This window comes from Anser anser, assembly GCF_964211835.1.
Source record: "Anser anser genome assembly, chromosome: 23".
NCBI lineage: Eukaryota > Metazoa > Chordata > Aves > Anseriformes > Anatidae > Anser > Anser anser.
In genome coordinates this window covers 5436200-5458042 of record NC_139744.1, presented here as the reverse complement: position 1 = coordinate 5458042, position 21843 = coordinate 5436200, and the positions used below count along the sequence as shown (strand labels likewise).

The following is a 21843-nucleotide window of genomic DNA, read 5'->3' as shown; positions in this document are numbered from 1 at the left end:
TGTAGTCATTCTGCTGCATTGCAGATATACTGGGCAAGACCATCCTTACGATCTGCTGCAGTACTGTGCGTGCTGTCAGCAGTTTGGGTTTGTATTGCCCTAACCATGACTGGCTGCAGAGATTTTTTTTTTTTTTTTTTTGTGCTAACAGCTACACGAAGGGCTTTGTTTTAACACTTAGGTTTGGTGCTCATGGTGTAGAGATCTTGACCTTAGATCAGTGAGACGGTTTATCCCCGAGATGCCACTGTAGATCTTTTCACGCTTCATTTTCCACACCCTGTGTGTTGGGGCAGTATGAATCATAATTTTGTGACGCAGGAGTTCATGGGATGCAATGCTTTGCTGTGGTTGCATTGCTGGTTTGGTAAGTGGCGCTGTCTGACGTTCCTGTGACATACTCCTCTCCTGAGGGCTCCAGAAGTATTTTGGAGAGAGAAGCAGACATTGAAAGCAACCGGACGGTGAATGGGGCAGCAGTCTGGGAGGAAGCCAGGGCATTTTATATGAATGTCATTTTTTTTCCATTGACAACTGACTAATTATTCTTACCTCTATTCCTGTCTTTTATATGGGGAAACCATCCCTATTATCTCATGCCAGTTTAGTTATCTGGGTTGAAAAACCTTGCTGGATAATGTGCATGGGTTTCCAGCATCCACCAGAGGAGGATTCCTGTAACAACATGGGCAGATACTTACCGAATTCTTAAGATGCTCATTGGGTTCTTTACAAAGATGTGCAAGGTATCCTCTCCTGTACAAGAGACACGTTCTTTCTTCACCAACGTAATATTAACCCGCATGTCCATTAGTTGTTACCTGTTACGGTTTCTGTTGGCTTGCTCAGCCTGGCCAGCAGGCTTACTGACTGGTGGTATTCCCTGGGAGCCCTTAAGAACCTGCATTACAGTCGTACTTTGGTGCTGATGGTTTCAGGCAAGGCTTTGCCCGTGAATTAGAGCAGCAATTTCATCCATTAGAGCTCTTGGGAAATAGCTGGCCCTGGTGACTCATTACTCCTTTTATTAGGTTATAAGCAGAAGCTGTTAAAGAGGTGGAGATTTTCCCCATGAGTCTCCATAAGCTCTCCAAGCTTCTTCCTGGTGAACATGAATGTTGGAAAGTGCATTTTCATTTTCCTGCTGTTGCCATATTTTGAATGTTCTTAATACTTCGGTTTCTTGCAGTCTGTGGGAAACTCTCTGCTTCTGCTGTCACTGAGATGTGGCTGTTCTTGAAGAGTCTGTCAGGATTTGACCTTTTCTAATCTTATTATTTGGCTGTAGTGTTTTTTTTTTTTTTCAGAAAGCTGATTTATTTCTTCTTTTCTCTCTCTTTTTTTCCCCTTTTCTGGACATTTATTTGACCTCTGTCAGGCTGCGCTGTCCGGTGTGCTGGGAGAGGTTTTTGTGAGGGCCAGGGCCTCACCGCCCTCATAGGAAATAAGTTCTTCCTTATATCTAATCTAAATCTCCTCTCTTTCAGTTTAAAGCCGTTCCCCCTTGTTCTATCACCACACTCCCTGACGAAGGGTCCCTCCCCAGCCCCCTTTAGGTACAGGAAGGCTGCCATAAGCTCTGCCTGGAGCCTTCCCTTCTGCAGGCTGCACACCCCCAATGCCCTCAGCCTGTCTCTGCAGCAAAGGTGCTCAGCCCTTTGCTCATCTTCATGGCCCTCCTCTGGACTCGTTCTAGTAGGTCCATGTCCTCCTTGTGCTGGAGGCCCCAGGGCTGAACATAGTATCTATTCCCTATTACAGATTTAAAACAAAACAGCCCTTGGAGCAACGTACAGTCTGGAAGGACGGTCGCCCTTGGCTCTTCCTACAGCATCCCAACCTGATGTCGGTCATCGGTGCTGCAAGGGCACGGTGCTGGCTTGTGCTCAGCCCGTCTGCCAGGATCCCAGCCCCTTGCCCGCAAAGCTGCTTCCTGGCCAGTTGGCCCCAACCCGTGCTGCTGCAGGACTTTGCGTTTCCTTTGGTTGAACTCCGTGCTGTTTGTGTCAGCCCACGTCTCCAGACCAAGCCCTGCTGAATGGGAGCGCAGCCATCAGACGGGTCAGCCTGTCCTCCTGGTTTTGTGCCATCTGCAGACCTGCCAGGGGGATGCTCTGTGCTGTCACCCAGGTTTAAGGTAGTGTTGAGATGGTGTTGGCCCTGCTATGGGCACCTAGGGTACTCGGCCGGTGCCTGGTCTGAAGCTGGGCTTGGTGAGGACAGATTTCCTCTTTGTGAATTCATGGTGACTGCTCCCAGTTGCTTTCTTGCCCTTCAGTGTGTTTGGTTTCCAGTGTGTTTTGGTTCCCAGGTGTAAGGTGAGGCTGACCAGCCTTGTAGTGCCTTGAATCCTCCTCCTTGCCCTTCTTGAGGATAGGAGTAACATCTGCTTTCTTCCAGTCCTCAGAAGGCTTCCATGATCACCACGAAGCCACCTTAAATGCCTTTTTCTCCCTTGCTAAGACTTGAAAGGAACCAAACTACCTAACAGGTTTCTGGGTTTAAGCTTGGGGCAGGAGGAAATGGGGAAGGAAGGGCGCACATCCCTGCCGCTGGGGTTGGGGCACCAGTGGGTGACTTAGGGCCAGAACCAGTAAAGAACCAAATCACTTGTCCGCCTGATGGAGCAGGCACATACGTACCGCTCCGCTGCATTTCAAATGCTTTCTTGACCTGCTGTGCCACCAGTGCAGAAATTCCCGCAAGGTTTTGCGAGCTGCCCTGTGTGCGCACTGAAGCTAGTGATGGCTGTTCATCTTGGTCTGCAGGCCACACGTTTCCTCTAGTCTCAGAGGACCGCGTGCTCTCTCCACGTGGCTGAAGCTGTCGTGCATGTGCAGCGTAGCCAACGTATGTATGTGCAGATCTGCTTTTGGATGGTGCTGGAGTCACTGTGTGTGAGCAAACGAAGATATGTGTGTGTGTAGCACGTTCACTGGCTGGGGGGAGGATGGCTGGGAATGCAGGCTTTGGCTGTTAGCGTGACTTGTCTAGCCCTCAATTTCTAACCATGGATAAGAGGCTCAGGAAGAGGGGACACCACAGGTCGCAGCAGTCGGTGGCCTTGTGCCTCCTGCGGGTCATGGAACTGCACGTGGCTGCAAGGAACAAACCTGATTCGGCCATCGCCCCTGCTGCCAGCGCGCACAAATCCCATCTGCCTTTTGTTTTGCTTTCGTATGCCAAAAAGAAGTCTGCCTATCGTATGGTATGAGCTGTCAGGCATAGGTTTTGGGTATTTCCCTTCCTGATGGCTTCGCTTTTGAGGGTGACAGACAGGCACGTGCAGTTGCTGCCTCTGTCTGCTTCTGGTGGTTTGTATTGTTTTGTTTTAATAGTAGTGTTTCTGGTCTTCAGGTCCCGTGCAAGGAGCTGTAGGTCCTAGCAAATGGGAGGGACAGCCTCAGTGCCTATTGGATTTTACTTTTGTACAGGACTTGCTTCTATTTTTTCAGTAATCAAACCTCTAACCAATGTACTAAGATCCTTTTATAGGCTTTGCATCTATTTCATATGAAAATCTCAGTTGGGATATATATTACTTGTGTTGGGGTAAAATCTTACCATTTTGGTGTTATATGCTTGAGAGGTGAACCTGGTGTTGGTTTTAAATATAGCAGCCTTTGTCTTTGTGGTTATAGTCTGATTCTATCACGTTTGTACAGAGCAATTCCTGAAGTAAAAGGCTATTGGGGGGGGGGAACTTAAATAGTAATTATTAGCCTTTATTTTTTTTCCTGTTACAGGACCAGGTATAAGCTGGCTCATCTCTTTTGAATTCTCCTAGCACTGGGAGCAATGCACAGGGATATATATTGGAGTAAAATACTGTTCTCTCTTCTAGACATGTTATTGTGAAGACTTCTCCCAACCACAAATACATTTTCACGCTGAGAACCCATTCCTCTGTTGTTCCTGGCAGCATCGCGTTCAGCTTGCCCCAGGTACTGCCTGGTTTGACTTACTGTTTTCCTGTAGAATAAGCAAAATGTCTTTTGAGATTTGGATTGAAGATAGCTAGACTAATTGGAGGGAGACGCCTCCATGAACGTGAGCTGCAAATTTGATTTCTGAAAGCAAAAGTTCAAAGAGGCATTTACTGTAGCTGAAGCGAGCTTGATTATATTCCTTTGTACGTTTAGCATATTCTGGAAAATACTAGGAAAGGTATAATTTAATCTTTTTAAAACCCGCCAGAAACACACTTTCAAAAAGAAAAGCATAAGCAATGTCTGCTATTGGTTTTGAATTTGTATTGTTCTCTGGTTTTCCTTTGTTTTAGAGGGTTTTCTTTGCTGTGTTTCTCTTTCAAAGACCTGCAGGAAGTTTTCTTGACTATATTGAGTGTTAGGATTTCTAGAGGAGATGTGCAATTAAATGCATAAAATAGATTTAACTAGTCACCTCTTTCTTAATTAAGTCAAGTTACTGCATGCTAAATGATGCTTAGAATAAATAATTGATACAATTAACTTCTAAGTAGAAAAATTAATCTTGTAGCCATCAACTGACTTACACAGTGAGTTGCATAATACACAACAGCAACAAACATGGTCACTGGCTTAATGCTTCTGTATTTGTCTGCTAGTAACTAGTCTAGAAGCTGAGTCTCTGCTGAGTGTCTGTGCTGCAAACAGATTTTTTTCCTCAACAGATGACTTGGCATAGGCCCCAAAACCACTTTTTGCTTTTTGACGTGTTGTTCAAATTCAAATTTGTCCGGATGAGTGGGTGCAGAGAATGTTAAGTTACCATATGTCCAGTTAAGATTTATGGTGCCAAAACTGAAAACCAGCTATCAGTAGAAGTTATTTGTATCACAGAGTTGAAATAAATGTATTTGTGGTCTAGAATTGATTTTTCTTTTCTTAGATTCCGGTAGTTATTGTTGATCTGAGAAAGTTCTGCTAAGGTATGAGGTAGTTTGCTTGCCCCTAAAAAGCGCATCTGGTAGTAGGCGTTACAGCTGCTGGTAAATGAATGTTCTGTTTGAGTGTTCCTAGTGCTGGGGTTTAACTTCCAGTATTTGTTAAAGCTTTGGATAACTGCAGCCAGTGTTACACAAAATACAAATTCACCTCAAGTCCCATCTCATGTATTTGTGGAGGGTCACGTAATGGACGCTGAGGCTCTGAGAACTCCAAGGAAGTCTGGTCTGCATTTGTTACGTACATCAAGTTCTTGACCACCTTCAGATTGTAATAATCTGAACTCTCAAGCTTAAATAGTAAGAACCATGGAAAGTTTTGTATACTGGAGAGAAGAGCAAAAGACGAAGGGCAGTGTGATGATGACAAACTTCCTAGCAGAAAGTACCCAGATGAACACGGGGATTGAGCTGTACCTCTTGCCACAGAGGACGTCCAAAACAGTCATTCTAGCTGAACTTAGCTTTCCTTCCTGTTCCAAAAGCTGGTGGTAGCCTTAACTTGGAGGGTTCAAGCGAAGCCCAAGAATCCTGGGAGTACTCGTATGCTGACCCACCGTTCTTGCACTGGTGGTCCCTGGTGCTTGATATTTCAGGCGGAGGTGAGTTTAGGATATCTTTTGCTGAAGAACTGGAGTGTCAAGAGGAAGGGAGGAATTCTTACTGGCCATGCAGTTAAACAGCTGTAAAGAATGAGATTAAGTATGGAAAAATAGTTTGTTTTTACTTTCTCAGGAATACCAGTAAGTGCACATAAGACTTCCTGTTCTGGGCTTTGATTCTAACAGGTGGATCCCTGTTAGCCAAGGGAATTCTTTCCTTAAGCCTAACTCCAGTTTTGAACTGTGAACATATTGGAGAGGAAGCATGGGGGAAATTTTCATTTTTTTTTTTTAAAAGGTCATTGTATGCCTTCTACCAGACTTGTTCCTTCTAGGATAAGAAGCCAAACATAAATAACCATGAAGAACAACATTTCAAATGCAATTTTAGCGGAGCCTTGTGTAATGATACTTACATACTTTTGTGATTCGTGCCTCTCAAAGGTTGTGATATTTAAGAGATGGTGAATACTGCATCACTTGGAATGTGGACTGTAAATACACACTAGCCAGTCTGTATCACAAGAACCATTGGAAAAATACCATTTTTGCAATTATTGAACAATAACTTCCGGCATTGTAAAGGTCATGGATTTTCACGTCACATAGTTATTGAACCATTTCCTACTTCTCATGTGGTTCTGTGCTGCACAAATTTTTTTAAAGGAGTTTGAAGGAAGCTAATGGTTTTGAAAAGCTCCATTCTTACTAGTTCTCTGAACAAATTTTATTTTTTTAAGTTATAACTTCACATTGTAACAATTTCCTGCAACTACTCTTTACACGTAAGCCTTTAAAATAATTCACAAGTAGACTTTCTTGCCTGTTGTGCTACCTCTTCTGTGATTGATCATCAACGGAGCTCTAGTAGGAAAGAAGCAGAATGTCAAAAAAAAAAAAAAAAAGAAAGAAAGAAAAAAAGAACACCAATCAACCAAACAAAAAAGCCCCCAACAACAACAAAAACAACCCACAAAAAACTCTAAAACGTCCTGTATGATAACTTTAACATCCAAGACAGTGGGGTGAGTAATAATATGAAGGAAATGGGGCAGGATCACCTCCGAAGGTCAGAAAATAGGATTATTAATAGAAATGATTCCTTTATTTTGACTTGTTTCCTGTTAATTTGAGGGTCTTTATAAGATCTGGTTCTGTCCTTTTTTCTTCTTAGGGTTCTCATGGTGGGGAGGTGGGAGCTGTTTTGCTAAGTAAGGATGCTGGCTTTGAGTAGATGTGTTCTATTGAAAGATGAGATTTCTGAAGTTTCTGCCTTGTTCTTACAGAGAAAATGGGCTGGACTTTCCATTGGACAAGAGATAGACGGTAAGTCAGACCGCGGCGTGATCATGATGGATTCCGTGCTTCCATACTGAAGTGAAACTGAGTTGGAAAATCCCAGACTTTCAACCCTTCTTCAAGTAATGTGGGGCCCTCCTTGGTTAGAGGGAGTTGCCCCTGTGTCTGCAGGCTTCTTGTCTCTTAAAATTTGCAAAACCTAGACAAGTATTTTGACTTATCTTCAGACATCTGCCAGTTTACCTCTGTATGGAACGTCAGTGTCCCCACAGATGTGAACGTTGAACATGGATGCTGGGTGGTCTGTCCTTGTAGCTTTGGAGAACACTTACCAGCTAGCAGAAAGACGATGTTGTAGTTGAGGATATTCTTTGCACCTAAACTTTGAGAATGGGGAAGTTTTAAGAGCTGTCAAAGGCCGGCAGCCTGCTCTGGATTTGCTGGCATGGTGAGATTTGTGAATAGCACTGATGTTTTCACTGATACTGACAGGAATATTGCTTAAGGGAGAGCCTCCAGATCATCAACATATGAATATAATCTCAAAAGATAATGCTGGTTTTCTTAATGTCAATGTCAAGCATGCTGGAGTGCAGGAAATCATGACCCTGTGCAGGAAAACACCACGGTGTGCCTCTCAGGTGACTCTGGCAAGAGCAGTGTATTTCTCATGCAAAGAGTCATTTGAATGTTGGTGTTTGTACATACTCATTTATAGAGTTTCTTGCCCTCCTGTTTAACCTGAGCTCTTGCAGGAACGTGGGAGGCATGAGTGTTTTCTGCCAGTCAGTGATGAGGCTGGCATTTACACTTCTGTGTTCTCTTCAGTGTTTCTTGATTGGGAGGCTGCAAAATTGAGACCAGTGTGCATAGTTCCTGTATGTTTAGGCGCTTTATTAAACAAATGCCTTTCGGGTCAAAGGTACTTCACTGTACCAGAAACATAAACGACTCTGTGAGAATACATATGCAAATTCAGCTGCAGAGTGTAGTTTCTTTTTTAAAAATAAAATAAAAAGAGGATGTCTCGTCATGCAAGTTACGCTTAAGGTATGCCACCCACAGGCCAGTGCTGCAGAACAGTGCTTTTGAGAGCCCCGAGTCTTTTTATTGATGTTTTGTGTTTGCTTGGTGCCTGATTGGTATTGTTTGTGTGTCTCACTGTGTTTGGTGCTCAGCTCGTGGACAGACCGTCCACAGGAAGGCTGAAATCTATAGCTTCTTGCTGTCACTCCCCTTTTTAACATGTTAAGCAGTAAATGCCTTTCTGCTCAAGGGCACTATGATGCCAATTTTGACAAGTGAAGGATTCTGCATTGTGATGAAGGGAAAGGGCTGCATCTTGAGTTCATGCAAACTGAAGATTTGTATTCCACTGCTCAAATTCAATGGAGCCTGATGAATCTTTGCTAATGTTCAAAGAGGCTGATTTGCATCTCTCAGCTTGCATGCTCTGTCCTTCACTTGCACACAGTTACCTCTGCTAAAGCTGTGGATGTGAAGCAGTTAGGGAGGCTCACCCTTGTCTGGTGATTTTCCCAGCTCCTTTGGTCTCAACGGGGTCATGGGGATGGATCATTACTTGGGTGAGCAGTATGAACTCTGTCGATCCCTTTCTGTAGTGACAAGCTGGAGTGGGTCTGTTTGCCTCTGTGCACAAGATGCCTCATAGGTATTGCTTTGAAGCTGTGTCTTTTTGGTAGCTGAGTTATTTTTTTTTTTAAACTGAAGAATCACCCCCCCCCTTTTATTTTCCCGAGGTTGGGGGCAAATGAACACTAATATTTAGCACGATCAGTTGTTAGAACAGATTTGTGATTGTACTTCTACAAGACCCTGCTAGAAACTTACAAACTCTGTGGGAATGTGTTTTGTTTTTTTAAAAAAGTGAAGTAATTTCAAGCAGGGTGACTAAATGTCATACGACTGCCTGCTGAGTATAAAGGATCTGTAAAGCTATTCTATGGGTAGGGAGACATGTTCAGAAAATGAGTGACTCACCAGGGCTCCCTTTCTGTCTTGTTCCCCCGATAATGTGAGAGCTGTGGTTTAAGGGCAGTTTAAAGGTGCAGTCCTGTGCTTAGCGGGACAGTGCTGCTGAGCCCCTGGGCTTCCCAGGTGAGCGGATCTCGAAACCGCACCTCTGGGGAAAGGGGACTTGGTGCTGAGCCCCTGAGGTGGGTGCTGGCGTCTGGCTTTAGTGCAGCTCGGCTTTGCCGGCTCCTGTGTTGTGCTGGAGGTGCTGGCTCTGTCTCAGCATGGTGGTGTCTCTCTTCTCAGCCTGCCTCTCTGGTGTGAGGACTTGGCAGGGTTTCGAAGCTGCTGCTGCATGTTGCTGACAGGGCCGCAGTGGGGTTCTCTGTCCCAGGCCTCCCCAGTGCTCAGTCCTCGCTGTGAGGACTGCCCCTGGCCTGCTGACACCTCGGTTCTGGGGTGTTCTGTCCAGAAGCTTTTGTCTGACAAGGCTGTGAGGTGAGGCCGGCAAAGGGAAGTCACCGCCCTGCAGCAACCCGAAGGTAATGCTCCCGGTGCTCCTTCACAGGACCCGTGTCTCTCCCTCATTAGCAGCGGCTTATGTGATTGCCCTGCTGCCATATCCCTTACCAAGCTATTAAAGATACCTCAGTTCAGGAGGGGGTTTAGTGTTTCTTCTTCACCCTATTTCCCAGAAGGTCTTTCTTTGGTAGCTCATTTCGAGGTGGCCTTGTGTGCCAGGGAAGGCTGTTAAACGTGCGTGCTGTGATGACCTACGTGTCTTCTGGTTTCATCTTAAGCAAGAGGCAGGTTCTTTTCCTTCCCTATATGTGAGCGTGTCCTGTCTCATAGCATGCTGGATACGGGTATTAACCTGACGTCTTCCTAGAAGTCTGCGGGATTTGACTGGAACCATTCTGTTGCTGAGAGGCGTGATGGGATACAGCGAGCCGTGCGAGAGGTGCATTTCCCTTATTCGCCTCCTACTGCTTTACTTTAGCTGTGACTTCTGTATCAGACAGGACTTTCTTCTCCAGATTCAAAGCAAGCCTGTAATGTACTTCAGTGTTCTGGAGAAACTGCTTCCGTCCTTTGTGAGTTATTAGGAGTGCCTGCTTTGTGAGATCCTACCTTTCTAATCGCCTCTGTTGAGGCAGTAGCCCTGATGTGAGCCGTGCTCTTCTTTCCTTTTTATCCTCCTTCCTCCAGCAGCAACGGTCCCAAGCGTCCTCCTGGTTTTGACCTGATGTAACTTGAGAGCTGCAGGGACTGGAGGCAGTTGGCAATGGCAGCGAAGTAACTTTGTCACTTTGCTTTCTGCCCACTTCCAAGGGCCGTTCAGTTGGTTCTGGGTTGCTGGAGGTGTCCTGGGGAAGGCTGGAATGGGCCCAAATGTGCCTCCGGGGCAGGGGCTGTTCCCTGTGTCAGAGAGGAAGGGTGGATGGTGCCTCACTCTGGGCTGTAGAAGCCTGGTAGTATATCTGCATCTTCAAGTGCAGTAATGTAATTTAACTTTCTGCCACCTAGTCTACAGACAAGCTAGTCAATCTCTTGCTACTGGAAAACAATTATGACCTCTGGTTGTTGCTTTTTTTAGGTAAGACATGCTTCCTTTGGGCTTTCTGAAGATATCTTCCGAAGTCTTAGATGCTGAGGGAAGCTATTGAGGTTCTACAGTGTGTGTGAACTTGCTTTCACAGTCCTTATCCCCAAGGCTTGTGTTTGAGCTGCTTTAAAGGACATTATTAGAGACTTTAAAGAAATGCAGGGATTCTCAATAGAGATAAAGTTGCTGTGGTTTTTCTCTTGTAGTAGAAGGATGCAAGAGAAATGAGGTTTTCTATCTGAAACGGGATATTCAATTTTATAAAATAATCATTCAGAATGGAAGAACATGCACTGCTAAATGTACAGCATGTTTAATAGATTGTGAGGGACCTTTATGAAATGTGTTGTTTTTTAAATATTTTTATATATTTTGATTTTTACAGTTTCCTTATATACTTTCGACAAGGCTAAGCAGTGTATTGGCACAATGACGATTGAGATAGATTTTCTGCAGAAGAAGAACATTGACTCCAACCCCTATGACACAGACAAGATGGCTGCAGAATTCATCCAGCAGTTCAACAGCCAAGCCTTCTCAATAGGCCAGCAGGTGTGATTTTGTTTTGGTTTTGTTCTTTCTTTTAAAGGCTAAAAAGATCTTAAGTAACACGTAAGTGCTTGTATAAGCAATGATACTTAGATACTCTTCAGTATTTTATAATTAGACTTTAGCTGCAGAGGTCAGCTAAGAAGCAGAAATTGTTTATTGTGTGATTGGTATTTTCATAAATTTTGAACCAATGTGACTTTCACTGAAAGCAGAAGCAGATTGGTTTAAAATCTGCCTTTTCCTTAGCCGAGGAAATGTATCTTTGTGAGGAAAATTGGGAGGCTTGAGAAACCTGTGTTCTCTCTGCACCTTGGCCTGGTTGGCTATAAACATGGCAGCTCCTGGAATCTTTTCAGAAGTGACTTTTGTCTTCCTTATATACAAAATCAGAAATGAATGCCAGCTTTAATTAATTCTCCATAGCATCTTTGGTGTGCAGTGTATTTCGTTGTAACATTCATTACTGCTCTACAGCTTCCAGTGGTAAGACAGGTGTGAAACATTTGACTTAGGGATTTCTGAAAACTGATGTTCCTATAATAGAGCCTCTCAGCTCTGTAACAGATGGGTTTCTGCCCCTAAGAACTTCTGCGGTAGCCTCTGGTTTGTCACATTCTCAGGACAGATTGAGGGCTTTCTGTGAGGGTAGTTTGCAACATGCAGGGCCTGAATCTTAAATCAGTTGCAAATGTAATCTTGGAGGAAAGGAGACAGCCTGCTCTTTTCTGTGCGATGGGACCCCACTTCTCTTAATGTTCATTCTGTTACTTGTCTTAAAGTTCATTCTGTCTAGTGCCACTCTAGCACTGTTTTTGAGGTATCCATGTCAAACTGAAAAATGAAACATCAAAAAGATTTGAGCTGATTTGTTCTTGCAACAAAGAAAGGAAGTTTTTTCTTGGAGGAACGCAGTTCTTTGTATTTTTCCACTTGACTTCATGGTGTGCTTTTTTTGTTCTGTAATCCTTAATTATGGGACATGAAAAGGACATGTTCAGTATGCACAACCTTTACAGAATAGAAAGAAGTAGAATTTGTGGGGTGGTAAGCTTTGTCCTCAGGCCTCTTTCTCTTCAAATCTTAGCAGCTTTGTCAAAATCTTATTAGCATTTTAATGACTTAAAATCAACTTCTGTTTCTTCTTTCCACAGCTTGTGTTCAGTTTTAATGACAAACTTTTTGGCCTGTTGGTAAAGGACATGGAAGGTATGGATCCCAGCATCCTCAAAGGAGAGTCTGGAGCAAGTAAAAAACAGAAGGTAGGGACACAGGAATTCGTGTTCATTCCCTAGGGTTTGCAGAGGCTCAAGTACGGAGCAGGTGTTGGTACAAAGAGGAACTGAGGTTACTCGCATTTGGAGAAGTTAATTTGGTTCCATCTGGCTGCTTCTTTTTCCTTGGAGAAGATAAGTGTCTTCAGTTTCATGCAGTCGCCTGTGCTTGTGTAGTTGGGAGCTTAGAGCTGCACCCACTAAAGTGCAGAGCTGGATGAGATACAAGGAGTATCTTTTGGACTTTATATGATAATTCATGGAAACCTTCTCTCTTGAGCCTTTTTGTCGAGTTTTGATTTTTCTTTTGTACACTGCATGTATTTTTTTTCTCTTGCTAGACCTTGCTGAAATAAAACAGTTGGTTATGAACTAAACAAACAACTTAAAAAAGCCAGCTTATTATACCCAATGAACTACTGCATTCAGAGTTAAATAGTTGTTAATAAAATTGGTTTCAGAGGGTGTGTTGGTATTTCACATTCCTTCCAAAAACTTCTGTACTAGAGCTCTTTCAGCTGTTTCTTTCCTGCTGAGATCTGCTTGGAGATACTGAAGAAGAATCTGAAGTTGAGTCTAATAGCTTAAATGTAACTATTTGGTTCTTTCCCTTTTTCAGATTGAGGTTGGTTTGGTTCTTGGAAACAGTCAAGTGGCCTTTGAAAAAGCTGAGAACTCCTCTCTCAATTTGATCGGTAAGTGCATCTTTATCCAAAGAGACAAATACTGCTTGTACTGCTTGAAGTTTGCTGCTTTTCAGGCCTCAAGGACTTGTATACCAAAAGTTTGTTTCTTCCTATTATATAAATTGACATAATGTATGGAAAAGTACATCTTAAAATGTCTCCTGGGTATCAGTTCAAACTAGCAGACGATTGTACTTGATCCCCTAGGAACCTTTCACAGATCCTTTAGAATGCAGTTAGTACGTGGCCAGGTGTCTGTGGGAACCCACTGCGCTGAGAAGGTGCTATCCCTCCTACAGACCCCTGCTTCTAGCAGGGGCTGGATGGAAGCCGCTGTCAGCCCGCTGTGTAGCTCCACAGCTGGCTGAGGGGCTAGGGCAGTTCTGTGGGCCTCTTGCCATGCTTATTGCCATGGCGTATCTGAAATACACAGTGATGCAAGGAGAAGGGTGTCCATTGTTGAGAGACAGACGATAACAAATTGTGTCAGAAGAGGGAGGGTTAGTCTGACTGCTCTGGACTCATAGGGCTGGATTAGAGAGGCACCATGGACCAGGAGTTCCAGTGAAATACAGCAGCTAGTTGAAATGTTTTAACTCTTTAAACATCAGAGAATTACATTTTTAGGAACACTAACAAGCCAACACCTGTTTAACTTTAAACAGTAGAGAAAAGGGAAAGTGAGAACTTTTTTGAACGAGAAGCAAACATTTCAGAATGAGTGCAAACCTTCTGACAGTCCCATCTCTAATGAGATCTCTTCTCCAAGGAGAACCTTAAAAAGATGCTAGAAGGTAGCTTCAGAAGAGCACTTCATTTTTCTTGACTTCTGAAAATCTTGCTCTTCAGAAATCGATGACAGCTGCAAAATAAAGCACAGCGTTTTTATTATGTGAGATTTATATTAACTGCTTACACGTTAACAAAGCATAGATTAATGTAAGTATATTAACCAAAACTATGAACTTTTTGCTTTAAGAAGCATGTTCTAAAGTCTCAGGAAAACAAATCTTTATGTACAATTCCAGATTTTACTGGCAAACAAATAGGGAATAATTGATGCATCCTCCTTACATTCATTTAGAATTAAACTCATGTAGAGCTAGAGAGGAGTCTGGTGTTTTCCTACAGACCCACCAGCTTGAATGTTAGGGGACCTGGACCACAGAGTGGGCAGTGAGGGCATCTTCCCTGCAGGTGGCTGTGTGCGCTCCCTGGGGTCATGTTGGCTGCCCTGCGGAACAGGTAGACACTATCAGTCTGGCTGTTCCTTTTCCTGTCTGTATTATGAAGTGGACAATACTTAGTAAGCCTGTAGTTACAAATGCCTCCCTTGGTGGTAAGATGGCTCTAGGCATTCCTTGCTGAGTATGATAAGTATGCCTGCTCAGTACAGGAATTTAATTTTTCTTTTTTATTTTCTTTTCCTCTTTATTTCCTTTTACTGGAGCCCGTGAACTAAGAAATCTATTGTTTTTGCTGCTGCTCTTCCACAGATAAGTGGCAGGGCCCTTGCAGCAGATGAAGGGTGCTGTGAGTGAAGACTCGGTGAGCCTGGGCAGCTCAGCTCAGCGACTTGTCCAACAGTTAGGGTTTTTGTAGTAGGTTTGTGTTCAAAGAACAGCTCTGCTTGACTGTGAGTACTCAGTATTTTGAGTATTTGGTACAGAAATAAAACGTGAGGCTAATAGCCACTTAGGACAAGAGAATTTAACTCATTCAGCATTGCAGGAGCCGTGGCAGAGGCAGTTTTGACCCTGCACTGAAGTATTAACTTTTCTCAAGTGCGAGGCTGTGACTTCGTGCTCTGTAGTTGTCTGCTTAACAAGCTACAGTTGTTGCAGAAGGGGGGAGACATGGAGCTGTTCTGTAACCTCACATCTTGCGTCTTACGTGGACGTTTTTATCTGAAAGTACAGCCAGTTATCTGTACTGGGGAAAATAAAACAAGCACCGGAGACCTGTGGGATGGGGTTGTAAATGACTAATTAAGCATAGTAACAAGGATACAAGTTCTAAGAGCACTGAATGAAGTTTGCGTGAACACCTATTTCATGCCTGCAATTACATGGTTACAGCCCATTTAGTTTTTACCATGTTTTGATTGGACAGCTGGAGGTGAATATTAACATAATCCAATTTATTACATCAGAGCAAGCAATGGTATTTTATTTGGTCAATATTCCAAGCCATAAAATGACCTGCGATCTTCTTTCTAGCCTGGATAGGTGTGAAGAGCGCTCCCGTGGGAGCGTTAATTGATTGGAAATAGGAATCCTTCACTGCGATTTTATTTCATTGCCTGCAGACAAGACAAAAGAGTTGCTTATGCCTCAATTTACTTCCTTCTGATTGCTACTTTATGTAATCTCCTCATTGATCTGAGGCAGAGCTACTTAATGTGCTTTGTTAGTCTCTGGAGAATTGTAAAGTTGTGAATAATTAAATTCTGGGAGAGGAGATAAAAATAAAATAAGTGTCATTGAGGACTGCTTTCATTAATGGCCTTTATTTTCTTCAGCAGAAAAGAATTGTGATTGTTTAAAAAAAAAAAAGCTAATTCAGTTTCCTGTATGTAGTATGAAATTGTGCTGTAAAGCCAACAGATGATGATGTTTTAGTTCAATCTATGAGAACTTTATTGTGATCAGATGCAGCCAGAAGGGGGGAGTGTAGGCCAAGTTCTGGAGGAAAAGTAACATGCCTGGCTGAGGGGTCTGCTCTGAAGACTGCAGTGGAGCAGTGAGATGGTAAATATATAGCCATCAGTGAACCAAACGATCGCTGCTGTCCTGCGTGGTTCTGTGTGTTACTGCTGGATGTTAGAGCTGGTCAAATGTTGTCCCTACTGTGTTAGAGGCATGCTCTTCTTTATTTTGTTGAACTAAGAATTAAAGTGTTTCTTCTGGGTGTATTTAAACCAAGATTATTAGTGGTCTAGTTCAGCTAACATGGAACTTCTGTTTAGTGTGCTTACTGCACTTCTAGATGTGTAAAATTAGGGGGTGTTTGTTCCCAGGGCCAATCCTGTAAAGGATTGACACTGTGCATGTCCCAGAAAATACATGACATTCAATTTCAGCAAGAATTAAGATTATTTTGAGAATCTTTGATTCTTCCCTGGGCTTTTAATATTGCTGTTAGTTTCTCTGGTAGCTAAACAAAGTGATGTTGCTAAAAGCCATTCAGACATGTTGATCTAACTCATGTGAGTATCAGTGCTTGCTTATAAATTCCCCTCACACAAATTTAAGGCAAGTCTATGTGGATCTGTCTGTTAGCATCTCAGCTGTACTCTTATTGTAGTATTTGTGCTTATTGTCTACATCCTAAATGTACTAATTACTTTTAAGCTTCTGTGAAAAGGGAGCAGGGAGCTCTGTAAGACTAAAACTTATGCGGATTTTGTCAGCAAAAGGGAAAGGAAGGCTGTTAGAATATTGCACAGAGACTGCTAAACCTCTGCTTAGGGAATCTGGCTCAACTTGAAGCATCTCTAGCAGAGGTAATCAAACAAATGGGGTAAATGAGTAGTGGTAGTTTGCCAGGACTGGCTTTTATTCTCCTGAGTTGTAAAGGAACTCAAAGGTGAAATAGCTGAACTTGTAATGGTTTTGTGTAACCTTGCTTAAAATTGCTCTGGTGTCTGAGGACTGGAAGATGGCAAGTGTGCTGTCAGTCACAGAATCCTAGAAAGGTTTGGGTTGGAAGGAGCCTTAAAGACCATCTAATTCCAACCCCTGCCATGGGCAGGACCCCTCCCGCCAGCCCAGGCTGCCCCCAGCCCCATCCAGCCCGGCCTTGGGCATCTCCAGGGATGGGGCACCCACAGCTCCTCTGGGCAGCCTGGGCCAGGGCCTCACCACCCTCATAGTAAAGAATTTCTTCCTAATAGCTAGCCTAAATCTGCCCTCTTTTAGCTTGAAACCATTCCCGCTTGTCCTGTCACCCCACAGAAAGCAGAAAGTCCCTCTTCCACAGCTTTCCTGTAAACCCTCTTCAGGCACTGGAGGGCCCCTGTAAGCTTTCCCCAGAGCCTTTTCCTCTCCAGGGTGAACAACCCCAACGCCCTCAGCCTGGCTCCACCGTGGAGCTGCTCCAGCCACTGAGCGTCCTCATGGTGTCCTCTGCACCCACTCGAACAGCTCCACGTCTTTCTGGGGGCCCCAGAGCTGAACACTCTGCTCCTGGTGGGGTCTCCTGGGAGCGGAGCAGAGGAGAATTCAGAAGGATTCCACAAAAGGTCTGGAAAGCTACAGATCTTTGAACCTGAAACCCGCACAGGAAAAAAAAAATCAACCCAAACTGTAATAAAGAATTAAATTCACTGATATCTATGTAAAGGTGATAACGCTGGGAACGGTCAGCGTGTCTTCCTGTAAGGGAAGTCCTACCTCATGATCCCACCGGAATTTGTTACAGGAATCAAAAGACACGGGGATAAGGGCTGACATAGGTTGCTTATTTTTCAAAAGTCTTTCAGCGATTCCTCATTGAAGTTTCTTTAAAAAGAAACTAAACAGAAATGGATGAACAATGAAAGGCTAGAGGTAAATAGCCAGTGCCGGTGGAGTTCAGCATGAATCTCTGCTGGGGCCTTTGCTTTTCATTATAATTATTAAATAAGCTGGAATAAAGGCTGAGTAATGAGGTGACAAAGCTTGGTCCTGTGGGGATGAGTGACTAAGAAATAAAATGGCAGAGGAAATTCAATATAAATAAACATAAAGTGTTGCGTGGGAGGAAAAACATTCCTAACTTCAGTCAAATATAATTGCTACTTAAGGCCAAGATCCCAGGTATGAGAGACTTAAGGAAATGCTGGGCCCGTGCTCGGAAGCTGCCTGGCTCTTGTTAAGAATTATTAAGCATAGACGTTAAGAAGTATTACCTCTTAATAAAGAAATATGAACAAAGCGTAGCAAAATTTTGCACCTGTATTTAAAATGCAGACAAACCTCGGTGTGCACAGTTTGGGTCTGCCTGTTTCTCAAAGGGTGTAGCAGAAATAGAGAAGACTGGGAGGAGAGCAACACGGATGCTCAAGTGTGGAGCAGCAACTGTGTAAGGACTGAAGAGCGAGTCAGGACTGTTGTGTCTGGAAAAGGTACAACCGAGGAGAACGCAGGCCAAGTCTGATGCTACCTGAGGTGGCCTGAAAGAGGGTGAACCAAATGCTGCAGGGTGTTCTAAGTTTACATAAGTTCAAGGGGGCCTAGATAAACTTGTGGCAGAGAAATCCATTGAGAATTATTAAATGAGTAAGAGCAATTTCTGGCTTGAAGTCCCTGAACAGGAACAGGTAAAGGCTGGGGAAATAGTGCACGAAGCAAGCTGAGGAGCTGGTTCGGCATCCTTGTTACAATGAGTCCTCCAAACTAATGTCTGCAAGTGAACATTGATTTACCTGGACATGGGTCTGACCTGGTGGAGCCTTTCTGGTGTTTGTACTTTTATTTACTGTAATTCTGCTGTGCCACATGTTTAAAATGGTTTCTTTTTTCTTTTTTCTTTTTTTTTTTTTTACAGGTAAATCAAAGACCAAGGAGAACCGCCAGTCGATCATCAACCCAGACTGGAATTTTGAGAAAATGGGCATTGGTGGCCTTGACAAAGAATTCTCAGATATTTTCCGACGAGCTTTTGCTTCACGAGTGTTTCCACCTGAAATTGTAGAGCAAATGGGTAAGTATGATAGGGAGAAATATGTCTGGGGTACAGGATGCAGACCCATTTCTGGCTTGGAAAGACGAAATCAACTAACAACCTTATGCTATAACATGGCAGTTACTTAGAGATCTAAAAGGCTAACAAAGCCTTTTCTTCCACTGTTGCTCCCGAATGTCTTTCATACTCCTGTTACTTGGCTAGAGAAGGGGGACAAAGAAGCAACTTGAATGCTCAACACTGTACACGAAATGTCTGAGCAAATGAAATATATGGTTTAACTGAATACTTTTCTGTTGGAACCCAAACACTGCCTATTCTTCTGCATGCTTCATTTATTCATAGCAATGAGATTGAATGCTCCCATTTCTGACTTACTGGCAATGGGCTTTCTGTACAAATCAAAGGAAATTCTGTCCTTAATGATCCTGCCTTATGTGTAGTATCTATTGTCCTGGCAATTGCACTATGAACTTATGTCCTTCTCACAGTGTTAGCCCAATAAACAGAGTGTCTTGTGTGATCTTGGGTTGGTCTGATTTGAAATTCTGCAGAGGATGCACAGGCCATGGCACGTCTTGGATTTTGTGAAATAAAAGCACAGATTCTTAAATATAGCCGTTTTGGGTCTAGGGTAGGAAAGGCAGTCCCATTACTTTGTAAACATGTGCTGGCAGGCAGATAAATGGTACTGATTTTAAAAGTAATTTTATTAAGCAATATGCAGCTGCAAGTATCTTATTTTGTCCCATAAAGCGGCTAGGGATGTTATAGCTAGTCTTCATTCTCTGAAAATAATCTCTGTGGGATCATATTTAAACTTGGAATTTGGAGCTACATAATTTCTAACTGTGTTTATATTTCTTGATCCACCTTCTCTCTCCCCACAAATGAAGCAATCAAGATTTTGATTACAAAACAGATTTTGATCAGAAGATATGTCCTGTTTGTGTGTGGCTGTATGAAGTGTGTCCGTTTCCAGTGTTTGTGGAATTAATGTTAAAGTAAACTTCTCTGTGAGGTGTGTTAGGTCTTTTTGTAGTGATTGAAACACTTAAGGAGAAACATCGAAGAACCCCTGTAGGCTAAATCCAGTTAGTGCATGATTCTCTCTACTGCTTTTTTTACTTCATATTGATCTGTTAGTTAAGGCCTTCTGGGGGCTGATCGTGCTTCTCTTTTTTTTTTTTTTGTGGCTGTGATCAAATCATGATGTCTCTGCCTCAGCTTGAAGACAGGAACAGCTTGAATTTGTTGGTATTTAGCCATTCTGCAGAGGGAAGTGATGTTAGCTATAGAAAGAAAAGCCCTTTTACTGGGACACTCTGTGTCCTGTTCAGAAATGTTGCTGCCAGCTGGCCTTTGGATGGACCAGCATCCCCCACTTGAAATATTTTGACCTTCTGAAGCAGCTACATGTATGTTCCTAGCAGCAGTGCAGGATCTTTGACTCTACGTGGAGGTAAAAGACTTGGAGTTCTCATTGGTGTCATTTGACTGTAATGAGAAATGCACTAGTGGATTAGAGATAATGAGAGCTTGTTTTCGTTTCGTTATAACGTCCATTATTCAACTTCCACAGCTGCGTGCAATCTGGCAGCATGCTAAGCAGGGATATGTCAGGGTTTGATCGCATTTTCTTGGTATTATTGATGGCTGAATCGACCTGACAGCTGGGCACTGTTCGGTAATAGCACGCAGCAGCTAGCTTTGCCATGGAGGACCTGCATCTCTAACAGGTACCTCTTGCAAAGGTCAGAAACCTTGCTGGCTGCATGAGGTTGTGGAGCAGCTTTGCAGGATATGCTGCTCAGATGGTTCCTCTCGTTAATTGGGGTTGCTTAATACAGGAAGAAGAAGGCTCTCTGACGGACAACTAGTATTTTGATTACCCTGGGCAATGAATTAAAGGTGTGCCATATTATTTATATAAATACATATACCCTTACTTGTGCGTGTTTACACACATACTATGCAAAGAAACATTTTTCTGGTAAGAAGTTAGACTCCAAACAGAGCTCTCTAGCTCTCCGATTAACCCTAGGGCTAAAGAGCTTATCTGAAATTTGAAATAACAGAACTTTCTGACATTCATTTTCTTTGCCTTAGTTATAACTTGCTCTTAACTATATTTCAGATCTGAAATGTCAGTGTGACAGCTGTTCACCTTTGTATATAATTTATTGGGAAAGGAAAAGAAAGAATTTGCCTGCTCTCTGGTGCTCTGGTGCTCACCCACTTCTGTTTTTTGCCCAGTGCTTACAGACTGCAACTTCCATGCCAAACGCAATAAATATTTCTGTCCTGTAACTACATAGAGGCAGTATAGACCCTTCAAAAATTGCTTGCAATTTGTGTGTGGTTTATCTAACTTCCAAGGAATGTTCTGGGTTTGGAGCATATAAATCAATGTTAGTTAACCATATCATCCGAGGGTGTAAATGCTACTCTGATGCTACAATCTCTGGTTTATCCAAGCAAAGGAATCCAAGATCAACCTCAGCTGGTCATTAAACATTTCCATAGCTCCCTGCTGCCCTGGAAAGGGGCAATTTCCTTTTCACTACCCACGCCTTTCCCATGTTCATATCCATCACCTCTGCTGTGGCGGGCTTGTATGCCTCTGTAAAGAGCTAATACATTTGAAAGCAAGAAAAAAAGCGTGTGTGTGTGAGCAGTTAGCAGTCGGTTCCCTGGTTGGCTTGCTGGGACACAGCCACACGGGTGGCAGCAGGAGGGGTAAGGCCTCTCATCAGCACAGTGGGACTTCCATCAGTTTAAGCTGAGTGCTTTTTTAAGGCTACAGTCGTTTTGCTGGAGATTCTTTAGTATTACGAACATAGTTGGTGTAGTTATCTTTATACCTAGTACTAGGCTCTTAATAATCTTGTGACTGCCAAATGGAAATAAATTCTTACCTGGATGAGAACTGAGAAAGTACCTTCAAACAAAAGGGATGCTCCTTTTCAGTGCTATCCTCGAGGCTTCACTATTGTAGGGGTGATGCTTTTAAGGCAGGAAACTAATATTTGCAGGGGGCTGATAGAGGTAAGATAGAAGTCTTTGCAACAAAGGTAACAATGTATGAATTACTTGTGTGCTCACTTCACCCATCTTGAAGGGCTTTCTGTTGTGCTTATGTGTAACTGCACAAAGGATAACAAAGTTATTCAAGTCAAAACAGTATACTGGTAGGAGAGGGGAAAAGGACAGCCCTAAAAAGCAGTATCTGTGGGGAACTGCCCCTGTTTCTCAAGCC

The 21843-nt window shown here is 43.2% G+C and overlaps 1 protein-coding gene across 3 annotated transcripts in view; it reads left to right on the top strand.

Annotated features, from left to right (window-relative positions):
- NSF (N-ethylmaleimide sensitive factor, vesicle fusing ATPase) overlaps window positions 1-21843 on the top strand; it is a 78088-nt gene that overhangs the window by 14024 nt on the left and 42221 nt on the right. For all 3 annotated transcript variants that reach the window (XM_083808952.1, XM_083808953.1, XM_083808951.1), the window contains exons 3-8: window positions 3845-3944; window positions 6816-6855; window positions 10794-10960; window positions 12112-12219; window positions 12851-12926; window positions 18447-18602. In XM_083808952.1, coding sequence (XP_083665078.1) covers window positions 3845-3944; window positions 6816-6855; window positions 10794-10960; window positions 12112-12219; window positions 12851-12926; window positions 18447-18602 — 647 coding nt within the window. The remainder of the gene's footprint in view (window positions 1-3844; window positions 3945-6815; window positions 6856-10793; window positions 10961-12111; window positions 12220-12850; window positions 12927-18446; window positions 18603-21843) is intronic.